This window comes from Bicyclus anynana, chromosome 8, assembly GCF_947172395.1.
Source record: "Bicyclus anynana chromosome 8, ilBicAnyn1.1, whole genome shotgun sequence".
NCBI lineage: Eukaryota > Metazoa > Arthropoda > Insecta > Lepidoptera > Nymphalidae > Bicyclus > Bicyclus anynana.
Genome location: NC_069090.1, coordinates 12,379,832 through 12,394,048, shown reverse-complemented (window position 1 = coordinate 12,394,048; position 14,217 = coordinate 12,379,832). Strand labels below are relative to the sequence as shown.

Below are 14,217 nucleotides of genomic sequence, written 5' to 3'. Positions count from 1 at the left end.
TTACTGGTTTAGTGGGTGTCTACTGATAAAATGAAACAGAAGTTCATTAGCGACAATAATAATTTTATTAATAAAACCTTCAAGTTAAATGTATATTCGACCTAGTTCCTGTTCAATTTTATAATTATAAAGCTAAGCGCACATCATGTCGGACCGCAACATGGTAAAACATACCGCAACGCAGCGTAAAATATTAAGACATTGTAAAAACATCTTACTTTATAAAACTGTAATACTAAAGGAGGCACTAAATTAAAACATAATTATAATAAACTATTTTTTCCACTTTAGTGCAAATAAATATATAAACATCATTATCTACAATAGATATCAGCAACAGTGATTTTGTCAAAATGAAATATACTAAACTAGCGGACGCCCGCGACTTCGTCCGCGTGGAATTTACAATTTAGTTTTCCACAAATCCCTCGGGAACCATGAATTTTTCCGGGATAAAAAGTAGCCTATGTGTTAATCCAAACTATAATTTCAGGTAATTCAGTTTTAAAATTTTAAGTCGCAATTGTTATCGCCGAGTTTCAACAACTTGCGGTGCGGACGGCTTCAGTATGTTCGTGGCGTTCGAGCCGTCCACATCTCTTGTTGTGTAATTATTTATCTGTACAGTAACATAGATAAACAAGGTCCATACACACTCATTCGATTAAAAATGAGTCATACACGACTTTCAATAGTGGTTTATACACGCTCAAGTTGTCAGTGTAAACGCAACTGCAGCAGACACGGACGCGATCCAGGGACGGATGTGTCACCAGGATGGCCGAATGTTATCGCCGCGTTTCAACGATTTGCGGTACGGACGGCTTCAGTGTGCTCGTGGCGTTCGAGCCGTCCACATCTCTTTGTTGTGTAATTCTTTATGGGTTACTTGGGATAGGCGGGGAGAGTGACTTGAGTGGAAAAGGGGAGTGTTAGATATCTGTCAAAGGCCCCTTTAACCCTACACACAACGTTCACAAGTACGTGACTTCACTCAAGGTCATTCTCTGCCATTCTAGGGTATTATTTTGGTTATAGTTTGAGTTGTTAATTTATTTGTCCTGATTGAAGATTCCTGATTCCAGGGTCTTATTTTGCTTAGTTTGATTTGTTAATTAAGTTGTCCTGACAAATGTTGTTAATCATAACATTTGTTCGACATTAGTTTTCTTATTTTTATAAACTCTTTTGAGTCTGCTAAAATAATTGACCGGATTGAAATAATTATAGCATTACTTCATGCATGGACTGAACTTTGCGCAAAATCTTGCCGTTGACATCGGTCACAGATTATTAAGCGAGTAGGTACTTATCTTGACTGCATTTAATAAAAATAACAATTGTATTTTTAACCATTAATTATTTTTAATTATCCTCCGTAGCCGTGATAGCCCAGTGGATATGACCTCTGCCTCCGATTCCGGTGAGTGTGGGTTCGAATCCGGTCCGGAGCATGCATCGCCAACTTTTCAGTTGTGGGCATTTTAAGAAATATCACGTGTCTCAATCGGTGAAGGAAAATCATCGTGAGGAAACCTGCATACCAGAGAATTATCTTAATTCTCTGCGTGTGTGAAGTCTAACAAACCGCATTGGGCCAGCGTGGTGGACTATTGGCCTTACCCCTCTCATTCTGAGAGGAGACTCGAGCTTAGCAGTGAGCCAAATATGGGTTGATGACGACGATCCTCCGTATATACTAAAGGACGCCCGCGACTTCATCCGCGTGGAATTCAGTTTTTCAGAAATCCCGCAAAAACCATGGATATTTCCGGTATGAGAAGTAGCGTGTTACTCCAGACTATAATCTATCTCTATTTCAAATTTCAGGTGATTGGGTGCAGTAGCCGAGGCATGAAAGAGTAACAAACATTCATACCATCAAAATCATCATTATCAAAAAGTAGCCTTTGTGTTAGTCCAGAGTAAAATCTATTTCCATTTCAAATTTCCGCCAATTTGGAATGGAAAAAGAGAAATGGCGTTAACGAGCAATACACATCCATACAAACTTTCGCGTTTATAATATTAGTAGAATGGAAAATGAAATGTTTGTTTATATATATGTTAGTATGTATTGTATTGTTGTTTGTGCAACAAAACATGCATTTTTGTTTGTAGCTTGTATAATACATTTATTGTCTTGCTAGATACGTATAATACTGTAAAATTTCTACTGTTACTCTACTATTGAGTATACTATAGTATATTAAGCCTGAACTAGAAAGCGCAGTGTTGAACGATCCCTCGCCAGGTGGACTGATGACAACAAGCGGTCTCAGGGATTCACTGGATGCAGGTGGTTCAGGATCGTGATGTTTGGAAGACCCTACTAAATGCATATGTCCTGCAGTAGACGTTCATTGACTGATATTTTTTCGCCTGCAGTATATCCGTTATCTATTCAATGAGAAGCAATGCACATTGAAAAGAAACAGGCGTTATTTTGTCGAAGTAACCATGAAATCTGCGTATCTATTCTATCGATGTATACCTACTAATATTATAAAAAAGAATCTATGTATATAAAAATCAATGCCACTTTTCATTGTTATTTTAAAAATCAAGAACGAGCTCACCTATCCAAACCAAATGTTTAGTCTTTGTTTGGACTATTTAGTAGAAATTTGCACAAAATCGGTCGAACGGTTCTTCATTTACCACATTTTTTGTAACAAAGTTTTAGGGTAGGGGTAGGAGTAGGATAAGAACAGGGTAGGGTAGAGTGGGGGTAGGGTAGGGGTAGGAGAAGGGTAGTGCAGGGTAGGGATAGGGAAGAATGTACATAAGTTAAAGCGAAACTTGACCTCCCCCCGGTGACGCCGCTGAGGTCCCATAAGGAGCCTACGGCACTTACACAATCAGAAAAAAAAAAAAACTTGACCGGGTCCTCTAGTATTGTATATGTTTTTGTGTAGGTATGTTACGAACAAACTTAAAAACTATTGAACCGATTTGAAAATCCCTTTCACTTAAAGCTAAATTACCAGAAATTTATATCAGTAACATAGGCTTATTTTATCTATGTATTCCCACGGGAACATCAACTACAAGGGTAAACCACAAGATTCTGCTAGTACTATGGGAGTATATTAATACCTTTAATCTCAGAAATGGCTTCAACGATTTTCATGAAATTTAGTATCTTTCTGTGGCGATTAATCGATCTAGCTAGGTTGTAATTTCAGAAATCTTACCAAAGAAAAAGGAACGCTCAGTCAAACAGGTACTAAATAATAATAATTAAAGAAGAAACTCTTCAGTTTTTTAATAAAGTTTATTTTTATAACAATTATGTTGCAGTCTAAATATAGTTAATAGATATCTATGCGAAAAAACACGTTCTTAATTAATTACTTATTCTGGAAGTTGATAATTTATATCATAATTTAAAAATATCCAATGCAAGACAATTAAAAAGATTATAATTAAGATACTCGTGAGTTTATAATTACTCTATTATTATAATAAGACTGAACGAATATACATCTTTGATGTAAATAAAAATTGATGTTAAATTTAGCGTTAATTTTTACTGATACCACTAAACACAATATTCCAAACGTTACATAAATTAAAGATTAACAAAAATTCAACCATTTTTACAATGATTTAATAATTATTGTAGGAAATAGTAGTCTGAGAATATGGATATGACGTAGCTCGTTCTCGTGTTGCTTGTGCCGACGCTAGTTGGCGCAACTTGTTTCCTTAAATATTAGGGAGTTAGAGAGGGGTAGCCATCAGGAGGGAACGACTTGCGATATAAGGCGCTTGCTGTACGGTCTAGCTTGTCGTAGCGTTCGATTCGTCCACACCTTTTGTTGGATAATCCTTCATGGGTGATTTTGGAATAGGCGGGGAAAGTGACTTGAGTGGATAAGGGAAGTGTTAATTAACTATTAAGGGATGCCTTAACCCTACATACAACGACCACAGGTACGTGACTCCACTCCAGGTCATTCTCTGTCATTCTAGGGTCTTATTTTGGTTACAGTTTGATTGTTATTGAAGTTGTCCCGACAAATATTGTGAATCTCCTTTATTCGACAAACGTCGTCATTGTATAAATTTTCATTTCAACCCACATTTTGAAAATACGCGTTATTCTATCTTTCAACATAAATTTAAAAAAAGCAAGTTAATTTGCGTCTATTACTATGCCTATACATTATAACACAAACAAGATTAACATAACTGTAACCTTGTACCGTTTTATGATCTAAACTAATAACAACGAGTACATTAATACAAATTAAAATTAAAATGATAAAAAATATGATCTATAACTACCAGTTTCTTTATGTAAAGCTAAAGTAACAGTAAAAGTAGCAAGTAGTAAAGAAGACTTTATTTTTTAGTGAATAAGACTGACACGTTTGATTTATGACGTTACTTTGACTGTTACTTGCGATGAAGAGTCTGGCCGTAAGTACCTATAGTCACTTTATGTAAAATTTACATTACATATGCACCAGAATGTACAGTGTTGGTCGACCCCGCACCAGGTGGACTGACCACATCACACACATAAACAAGTGCCTCATAAGGCAAATCTTTTCTCCTTCTCCTAAATCGTCATTCTTTTCGGAATCGCCTGTAGATAGATTTCGAAAAAACTGCAGAGCCGCTCGTAAAAATCCAAAATATATATAACAATTTATAGAAATATTTCACTGCAAAGTACGGAAAAAACGTGCGTGGCAGAAATATATTCGTACGGGTACATGAACAATCAATTAATTAATTTGAACATATGAGTATTCCATTAAATTATAAAATACATTTACCAATACGTGTTACTTATTTCATAAATATCAACCCATATGCGGCTCACTGCTGACTTCAAGTTTCCTCTCAGAATGAGAGGGGTTAGGCCAATTGTCCACCACGCTGGCCCAATGCGGATTGGCAGACTTCACACACGCAGAGAATTAAGAAATCCACTTGCTTTCACTGTCACGGCTCACACAGAACTATATTTAATAGGGGTTATAGGATGACCACAGACAGGCAGCAAGAGGCACATGAAGAAAGAAAGCAAAAGATACAGAACTATGGAAGTGTCTGGAGGAGGCCTATGCCTGAGAGCAAGCTGAAGAAAGAACAATCGGTATCAATGATATATTAAAATAATTATGTAAAAAAATCAGTACATAAAGGCTCTTATTATGATTTTATTACTATTATATTATATAACTTTTAACCCCTCTCATTCTGAGAGGAGACTCGAGCTCAGCAGTGAGCCGAATATGGGTTGATGACGACGATATAACTTTTGTATAACTAGTAGTAGCGAGCGTTTTAGCTATATTTTGTAGATAATATACATAGATAAGTTTTTTTAATTTGCTAAACTACTTCTTTTTTTTCAAAATTCAATCAACGCTTAACGTTCTGAACGATCCAGCCATTCCTAAATACTGGTCAGCTTGCGTCGCAGACAGTCTCAAATTTTCATTGGTTTTCGCCATTCTCATTTCTTTTAGATGAGCAGTGAAACCGCTTGAAGATAATACCTCCAAGTTTTTATCTGAAACATGACAATTATTATAAATATAAAACATTTAATTACATAATTATAATCCTTTAAAACCCACTAGTTCTTCTCTTATTCTCAAAATAATTGCTTACAGTTTTGCAAAAACATGTCAAGCTAATTTAATTCATCTGAATTTCCATTTCTACACACATTAACAAAAAAATCAACTTTAGAAGGAAAAGTATTTAATTAAACAATAATAACTAATTAATTATTGTTTCACTGTTAGTAGTTTTAATTCTCAATACAACTAAATATGTTATTTTTGGAAATTGTTTGATGTTATTTTGGCTAGTTTAATTAATAAAACATCCGGACCTAACTGTTTGTTAACCTGTTTTCACTTGGATTATTTGAATGCAAATCTAACGTTAGAATTGATACTTACTAGCTTGTAGCTTTTATATTACTATAATAATTATATTTATTGTTTGATTTATTATATTTCTTTGGATCATTAGTACTTACTATGTAATTCTATCAGAGGTTTTTCTTTGCCACCATATTCTACAGGAACAATATCTTTGTCTACAATATTCGCTACGTCTTCGATACTTTTGTGCGTATACAAACGTCCAGCCACCTTGGAACTTAATACTTGTTTGAAAACGGCTACAACCGCGTCTAATGCTTTGGAACCTGATATAAGGTGGATACCCTTTATCCTCATACCATAACCTTCCTGAAAATGCGTTCAAATTCAATTTATTTAAGTAAATCTCCATTTCCCTTGGTTCTGCCTTACTTATAGCTAACATGAAAATTAAAATGAGAAAATGAGATTTGCGAAAACTTGATGATTTTGATGGTATGAATGTTTGTTACTCTTTCACTCCTCGGCTACAGAACCGAATCACCTGTGAAGTAGATATAGATTCTTGAATGGTCTGGATTAACACATGGGCTGGTTTTTATCCCGGAGAAATCCTTGGTTCCCGAGGGATTTGTGAAAAAATAACGAAAATTATGTAGCAACAACACGTCTTATCACTGTTGCTATACAGAGCTGATATTCATTTCAGCTGCGGCTCTACGGTAAATTGTCACCGAGGGTTGGTGGTTCGATTCCCGATATTCGAATACAGTCTTTCTACTAGTTGGCGGAAATATTTATCAAATTAAAAAAAAAGATGGGGCAAATATTCTTTTTGGAAAAAAATAATACCTTTTATTATCTAATGATAATAACTGTAATTTGAAATTAACATAAATAAATTAACGAATCGTTACTACCTCGTTGGCCCAGTCATTAGTCCATTAGCTTCGGTATGAATTTGGAGTTTGATTTCATTCTAAAAAATTTCTCAAACCAAACTTGGAAAGTCCCGTTACCCATGCCTCGTAGAGCAAAGCCAGTCACGGTGACTTATAGTGCTCTACCAAAATCCGATAGTGATCGTTACACAGTCAAAGATTATCACCTCATTTCGACGGCCTCCGTGGCGCAGTGGTAAGCGCGGTGGATATACATGACGGAGGTCCGGGGTTCGATCCCCGGCTGGGCGGATTAAGGTTTTCTTAATTGATTAAGGTTTGGCTGGTGGGAGGCTTTCCGGTGTAGAAAACGAAAGGGGTGTGGATTTTCATTCTCCTCCTAACAAGTTAGCCCGCTTCCAACTTAGATTGCATCATCATTTACCATCAGGTGAGATTGTAGTCAAGCTACCTTGTAAAGAATAATAATAAAAAAAAACCCCAAACCCGCATTCACTTACCCTCAAAATCGTAATCGACTCTCGCAGATCAACTGCGTTGAACCATTTGATAATTTCCATCATGTTTGCATCTGTATAATCTATTACTGCCACTATACCGTTGCAATAGTCATGTGCTTGGATGTATTCACATTGCTGCAACAAGAATGGCATGGAAAGCTACATTATTTAAAACATAGTTTATTTTATCTCCGTATTCCCATGGGAATGGGAACCACGCGGGTGAAACCTTAGGGTTACTGCTAGGTAATAAAAAGAAACGAGATAATTGGTAGCCGCCTTAAGAGATTTCTCGCATGATTATTGTTAATGAAATATTATTTAACTACAATAATTATACAAATCCGATTAATATTATGAACGCTAAAGTTTGTATGGATGTTTGGATGTATGTTTGGATGTTTTTTACTCTTTAACCCCGCTACTACTGAAGCCATTTGACTGAAATTTGGAATGGAAATAGATTTTACTCTGGATCACATAGGCTACTTTTTATCCCGAAAAAATCTATGGTTTGCCGAGATTTGCGAAAACTGATGATCTTGATGATATGAATGTTTGTTACACTTTCACGCCTCGACTACTGAACCGAATTAGCTGAAATTTTGGTATTAGTATTGAGATGTAATATAGCCTGGATTAACACATAGGCTACTTTTTATCCCGGAAAAATCCATGTTCCCGAGGTATTTGAAAAAACTAAATTCCACGCGGACGAAGTCGCGGGCGTCCGCTAGTATTTAATAAAACCGGTGACTTAAATATACCTCATTGATTATGACCTACAGATAACATAGTTGGTCCTTTTGCCGTTGAGATCCATGGGCCATGGAGTTGCAGTGCTAAAATAATTCTCCGAACTATTTCACCGCGGTTAGTGGCCTCGATTGACGTCAGACGAGCTGGCTCATTTCTTGCCCAAAGGATCAGCCTGGCTGTCCAACGCGGAATTGCACCCAGAATTCTTACCACCATTCCACGTGGGCATGATGCTTATAGTTATTACGGTAAGTTTGCTTAAGTTATCACTGTATTCTTTGTTAATTTAATATTTAAATAAAAAATATTAAATAATAACTTATAAAATATATAATAATTTATTTATTTTGCTATGATTCGCGAAAAGCTGACGAACCCATGCGACAACGACACCCAGGTCCGACAAAATACTCTCTACGTACGTTTCACCCCGAAACCGGAGCATCCTCAGGAGATGTTGACTCTACATCGTGCAATTGCACGTTTTAGAGAGTATTTTGTCGGACCTGGGTGACGTTGTCGCATGGGTTCGTCAACTTTTCGCGGATGATAGCAAAATAAATAAATTATTATATATTCATAATAAACTTCCGCAAAGTAATGCCTGCTTCTATCCAAAACTTATAAAATAACAGATAAGGATAACTCTAAACAAATAATGTGTATATTATAATTAATATAAAAAAAACTCTTACTAATAAAAAAAAACATAATGAATACATTACCATGAAAAAATAACGATAATAGTTAAGAAGACCCGATGTAAGTGTTTTGATCTTACTTTTAAATAAATATACTCTATAATGATCCTTTGTGAGTTTGGGCAGGAAACAGCCATACCTTAAATAATGAAACAAATTAATTCATGGAATAGTTAATAAAAATAGTTTTATATTCATTGAAATAATTAACTTTAACTGCGTAGAATAGAAGTCTTTTGAATTGTTTAACTGTTTTAATGAATTATTTTAAAAATTTTTTTTTGAAAAATGATTTAACTCTTACAACCTTTTAGAAAAAAAATTTTTTTTTTTTTTGAATTATGTAGGTATATTAATAATTATTTTGTCTTTCTCTAGATTTTTCTTATTTCACCGCTTTCTATTTTTATTCTAGGGACAAACTCTAACTGATAAAATATTTTCTATGTTAATCTGTTACACTATAATGTGAACCAACCTAGAACCCAGAGCCTTTACGGCAGCCTATTAAGTAATATACGTTAGTTAAGTATATAAAAAATCTTTTCTCAATACTTTTAGTCACCCTAACCAAACATCAAATAGGCAGATAAGTTGATTTTATGTCATTTTACTATCTTATTTTTCAGGTCTATTATTACCTAGTAATATCCCATAGCTGTCTTGTATGACTTGAACTCATGGTTACCTTAGTCTTTAATCTTGAAGGACTTCTGGTAAGCCAGGTTATTAAACGTTAAGTGAGTCTAGGTCAATTAACTAACGGCATAGCCATTTCATTGCATGCCGGCTTCATAAGAACGGTTTAGGCGCCCAATGAGCTAGCGAATCTATAACTGCGACATACACATGGGATAGGAAAATATTGACAACTAGCTGACGCCGAGCGGTTTTTTCTGCGTTACCGTAAGAAAACGGGGATAATATATAGCCTATAGCCTTCCTCAATAAATGGGCTATCTAACACTGAAAGAATTTTTCAAATCGGACCAGTAGTTCCTGAGATTAGCGCGTTCAATCAATCAAACAAAACAAACAAACTCTTCAGTTTTATATATTAGTTTAGAGTATAGGTTTACTTACATTTCTTCAATTAACTCTGGGTCTTTTAAATTGATTTCTTCAAAAAAATGTGGCATAATACTTCTAAAAGTGCAAATTTTATCCAGTTTCATCTTAGCGCGTTCTACAGATCCCTTGCTAATAATGATCGCTCGTTCCAAGTAGTCTCGTGCTGTTACGAAAATTAATAACAATAATGACTAATAGGCTAATTCTGACGGCCTCCGTGGCGCAGTGGTGTGCGCGGTAGATATACAAGACGGAGGTCCTGGGTTCGATCCCCGGCTGGGCACATTGAGATTTTCTTAATTTGTCCAGGTCTGGCTGGTGGGAGGCTTCGGCCGTGGCTAGTTACCACCCTACCGGCAAAGACGTACCGCCAAGCGATTTAGCGTTCCGGTACGATGCCGTGTAGAAACCAAAAGGGGTGTGGATTTTCATCCTCCTCCTAACAAGTTAGCCCGCTTCCATCTTAGACTGCATCATCACTTACCATCAGGTGAGATTGTAGTCAAGGGCTAACTTGTAAAAGAATAAAAAAAAAAGGTTAAGTTAAAAGTTAAAAATAAAAATAAGTCTCCATCCTCACAAAAACAATGATAAAAAGTTTATGAGGATCTATTTATGTCCCTAATTATGTAACACTATTTGTTTTTGTACAATAAAATAAAAAAATAAATAATAATAATATTCTCTTCAATAAAGACACACACAGAGACACTTCAATTTTATTTATATAATAAAACTAGCGGACGCCCGCGACTTCGTCCGCGTAAAAATCGATGTCAACTTTCAACCCCTATTTCACATTCTATTTTGCAAGTTTTATAACTTATACCTAATAAATAGTCTACTTATTATTTTACATTTACAAATGTACCTAGAAAAATTAAGGACTTTCCGTACAAACTTTCTACCTACTTCACCCATTTCTGATTTTGTTTTCGCGACAAAAAGTATCCTATTATCCTTCTACGTATTATGGTCTCAAATCGTCTTAAGTATCATTTGAATTCATTCTGTAGTTTCAGCGTGATGCCCGGTCAAAAAATAGGCAAACAGACAGACCCTACTCTTACCCTCCCCGTACCCTAACTGTATCCTACTCCTACCCTACCCATATCCTACCCTACCCGTAATCTTCCCTTTCCCTACTCCTAGGATAGGGGTCGGCCCTACCCCTACCCTAACCTAGGCATACACTCCCCTACCCTGCCCTACCCCACCCTACCCCTACCCTACCTTTACCCCTACCCTACACTTACACAACCCCTACCCTACCTGTACTCTACCCTACCTTACCCTACACCTTCCCTACCTTACCCCTACCCTTAGCAAAATCGGTCCAGCCCTATGAGCGTGGTGCGATGACAAAGGAAAATAGAGACTTTTATGCTAAAATTATAATCTTTGGATCTACTGGACCGATTTGAAAGATCGTTTTAACAATAGAAAGCTACGTTATTTGCGAGTGTCATAGACTATGTTTGATTCCCATATTCACACAGGAACGGGAACTACGTAATTGAAAGCGCGGGGCGTCATGTAGCGGAATTTCTGCGTCTTTTAGAAATTTTGTATTATCTCCGAAACTATTTAACTAATTAACAGACTATAAAGGGCAAATCTTATCTCCATAATATCCTTGTGATTATTAAATAATTTATTTTGATAAGGATTTAAGTTAAGTAGCATAAATAATGACGCAAACCTAAGTATATAAAATTAATAATTTTTAAAACACAAAAGGTACTATATCTGCTAATATATAGAAGATAGACATATGGTGTCGCGGACTTTTTTGTAGAACTTTTAAAGATACATAAAGCCTCCATACATTAATTTAAATTTTACAGAATGGTTAAAGCAGCGCATGCGAATAAGTCTGCTTAAGAGGATTTTCGGTCCGACCTGTATGACAAAAACTGTGTTAACTCGGCGAATATATATCATACTAATATAAAATATAGCCTTTAGCACTCCCCGATAATGTAGCATTCTACTATAGAAAGATTTTTTTAAATCAGACCAGTAGTTCCGAAGATTACCCCATTTAAAAAATGTGACAAACTTACAAACTTACAAACTTTACCTCTTTATAATATTAGTATAGATATACCATTTCTATTAAAAAAAATGAAAATCGGACTACTCAGTAAAAAGTTAGACATGTTCATACATAAAAAAAATCTTCTCTCTGTCTTTCATCAGTTGAAAATTAGGAAGGATACGTCAGTGGGTTTAAGTGCGTAATTAACTTCACCTTGACAGCAAAGGCAGTCTGACGCAGTTTGTAACTAGCTAAAAAAAGTAGGTTAATAATAAATGAGCGTGACCCTGAATTTTGAACTTTTTATGTTATATTTAAATACTCATAGAAGTTTCGTATAATCAGCCTTATTTACGTATGCTTTATTTTAGAATATTAAACTATCAGTAATCTTGAGAATAACTAATTTATTATGTAATTTACATGAGCAATCGAGCAATATATCAATTAAAATCACGCGAGTCCCTTCGTCAAAAGTTTAAAGATATAGGTATACTAACAGTAGCCTGTCAATATATATATAACAGTATAGTCTATGTAAGACAAAATATTAATTTGTACAAACGAAAAGGAGATTTAAACCCACGTCTTACTAGACACGGGCATAAGTTAGTTATTTCTGCATATCGTCTCCAAAGAGTAAAAAAATCTTTTGTAGGTTTGGGTGTACTCTTCTATAACAAGATCCCCAAGACTGTGATGGACCTGCCAATGCATAGCTTTAAACAATGTGTTAAAAAACATTTACTTAGTCGAGGTTACTACAACATTGATGAGTTCCTTAAAGATAAAAGCGCTTGGAGGCCATTGGATCAGCTTCCACCTTCACACAGGAAATAAAACTATAAGAAATTGTAATTGTTATCAATTGTAAATTATAATACTGTATGACTTTTTCAAAAGAGCAACTGTTGAGTTTCTTGCCGGTATCTTCTCAGCAGAACCTGCCTTCCGAACCGGTGGTAGAATCTTTACAAATAGTCAACTGACGTGTCAAAAGTGCTTGTAAACTGAGCCTACTTGAAATAAATGATTTTTGATTTGATTTGATTTGAGTGTAGTAGTTCGAAATTTCCCCCCCTTTTCCCAATATATACAATAATATTGTAATAGACAAGAAAAAATTCCGGACCGGAATTAACGAGCGATGTTAGATCATCTAGAAATTGGTCCACAAGAAGGAAGAAAACATTCCAATTACATTAATTGTAAAATTAATGTGATTGGAATGTTTCAATAAGTATAAAACTGTTACCAGTATATTTCTTCTAAAATTAAAATTTATTAATAAATAACCATGAATATTAGAAATTATGTTTACTAAACTATTAGAATTCATAAGCGAATAATTATTGTTAAATTGAGAGAAAAATGTATTCAAGACATTAACAAAGGTACGGAAGGAAATTTTAAACTAGAAAAGTAGTTTTGGCCTTTCGATTAATGAACCATGAACCATTTTAAATAAAATAATTCGTTCGTGAACTCATTTTTAAATGACTAATAAAATTCTATTGTGGTTTACTTACGAAAATTTTTAACTAAAAAGTGGTTCTGCTTTTTAATCCACTCCTCAAGTATGTCTATTGCTTCTTCAATCCTCCCGGGCTTGTCCAGATCATATTGCTTCCTCAAATAAACCAAAGTATCAGGATTGAATTCGAATAAAGAATTCTGCGGTATTGTCTCCATAACTGAAGCGATGCAATGTTTACACAACTAACTACTGACACGCAATGAAGCTCAATGAAATTATATCATAGCGACTAAGGCGGACCACTATCAAAACTGGTTATGACTATAAAAAGAATGTATGTCCGATACTAATAAATTAAAAATAATTTAAATACATTAGTATTTAAATGTGATTTCTACGAGCACGCGCCGTGAGAATTTGATGCTAACTTTGTCTCATCAGCACTATAATAAGTACCTACTACCTACCTATATTAGTGTCATACAAGGGTAAAGGTCTTCAAGATTGAGTATGGCCTACAATTCGTTATATCTGTTTGTGATTTTATCGGCATACAATACTAGCGAAAGCCTGCGACTTCGTTTCCGCGTAAATCCGCCGGTGTACTAACTACTAACTAGAAATACCTCCCTGCCAAATTTCAATTTTGTATCTTAAGCGGTTATTCAATATTTCGTGATGCTTTTGTATGTATTTACATAGATACAATAAGTGCGAGTCGGACTTGCGCACGAAGGGTTTTGTATCTATAAAAACGGCAAAAAATAACGGTTGTTTTATGAGAGCCCCCTTAAATATCTTTTTCTGATTTTACGATTAATTACTATATTCGTAGTGGCAATAGAAATACATCATCAGTGAAAAAACTGTCTAGGTATCACAGTTAGTGAGATACAGCCTGGTGACAGACG

At 35.2% G+C, this 14,217-nt stretch overlaps 1 protein-coding gene across 1 annotated transcript; it reads right to left on the bottom strand.

Annotated features, from left to right (window-relative positions):
* Window positions 1-5,166: 5,166 nt before the first annotated feature.
* On the bottom strand, window positions 5,167-13,797 carry LOC112052494 (uncharacterized). The gene is made up of 6 exons (XM_024091596.2): window positions 13,359-13,797; window positions 9,801-9,951; window positions 8,742-8,856; window positions 7,258-7,392; window positions 6,011-6,224; window positions 5,167-5,533 (listed from the first exon to the last, which is right to left on the bottom strand). The coding sequence occupies exons 1-6, from the start codon at window positions 13,519-13,521 to the stop codon at window positions 5,379-5,381; spliced, it is 933 nt and encodes a 310-aa protein (XP_023947364.2). The 5' UTR covers window positions 13,522-13,797; the 3' UTR covers window positions 5,167-5,378.
* Window positions 13,798-14,217: the final 420 nt, after the last annotated feature.

Excerpts from the sequence above, each read along its gene's own strand:
- LOC112052494 (XM_024091596.2), bottom strand. The coding sequence starts at position 13,521 with ATGGAGACAATACCGCAGAATTCTTTATTCGAATTCAATCCTGATACT. Across the intron at positions 9,952-13,358 it reads CTTTTTAGTTAAAAATTTTC|CACGAGACTACTTGGAACGA; the intron begins GTAAGTAAACCA and ends TTTTCGTAACAG. Across the intron at positions 6,225-7,257 it reads AGTCGATTACGATTTTGAGG|GAAGGTTATGGTATGAGGAT; the intron begins GTAAGTGAATGC and ends ACGCATTTTCAG.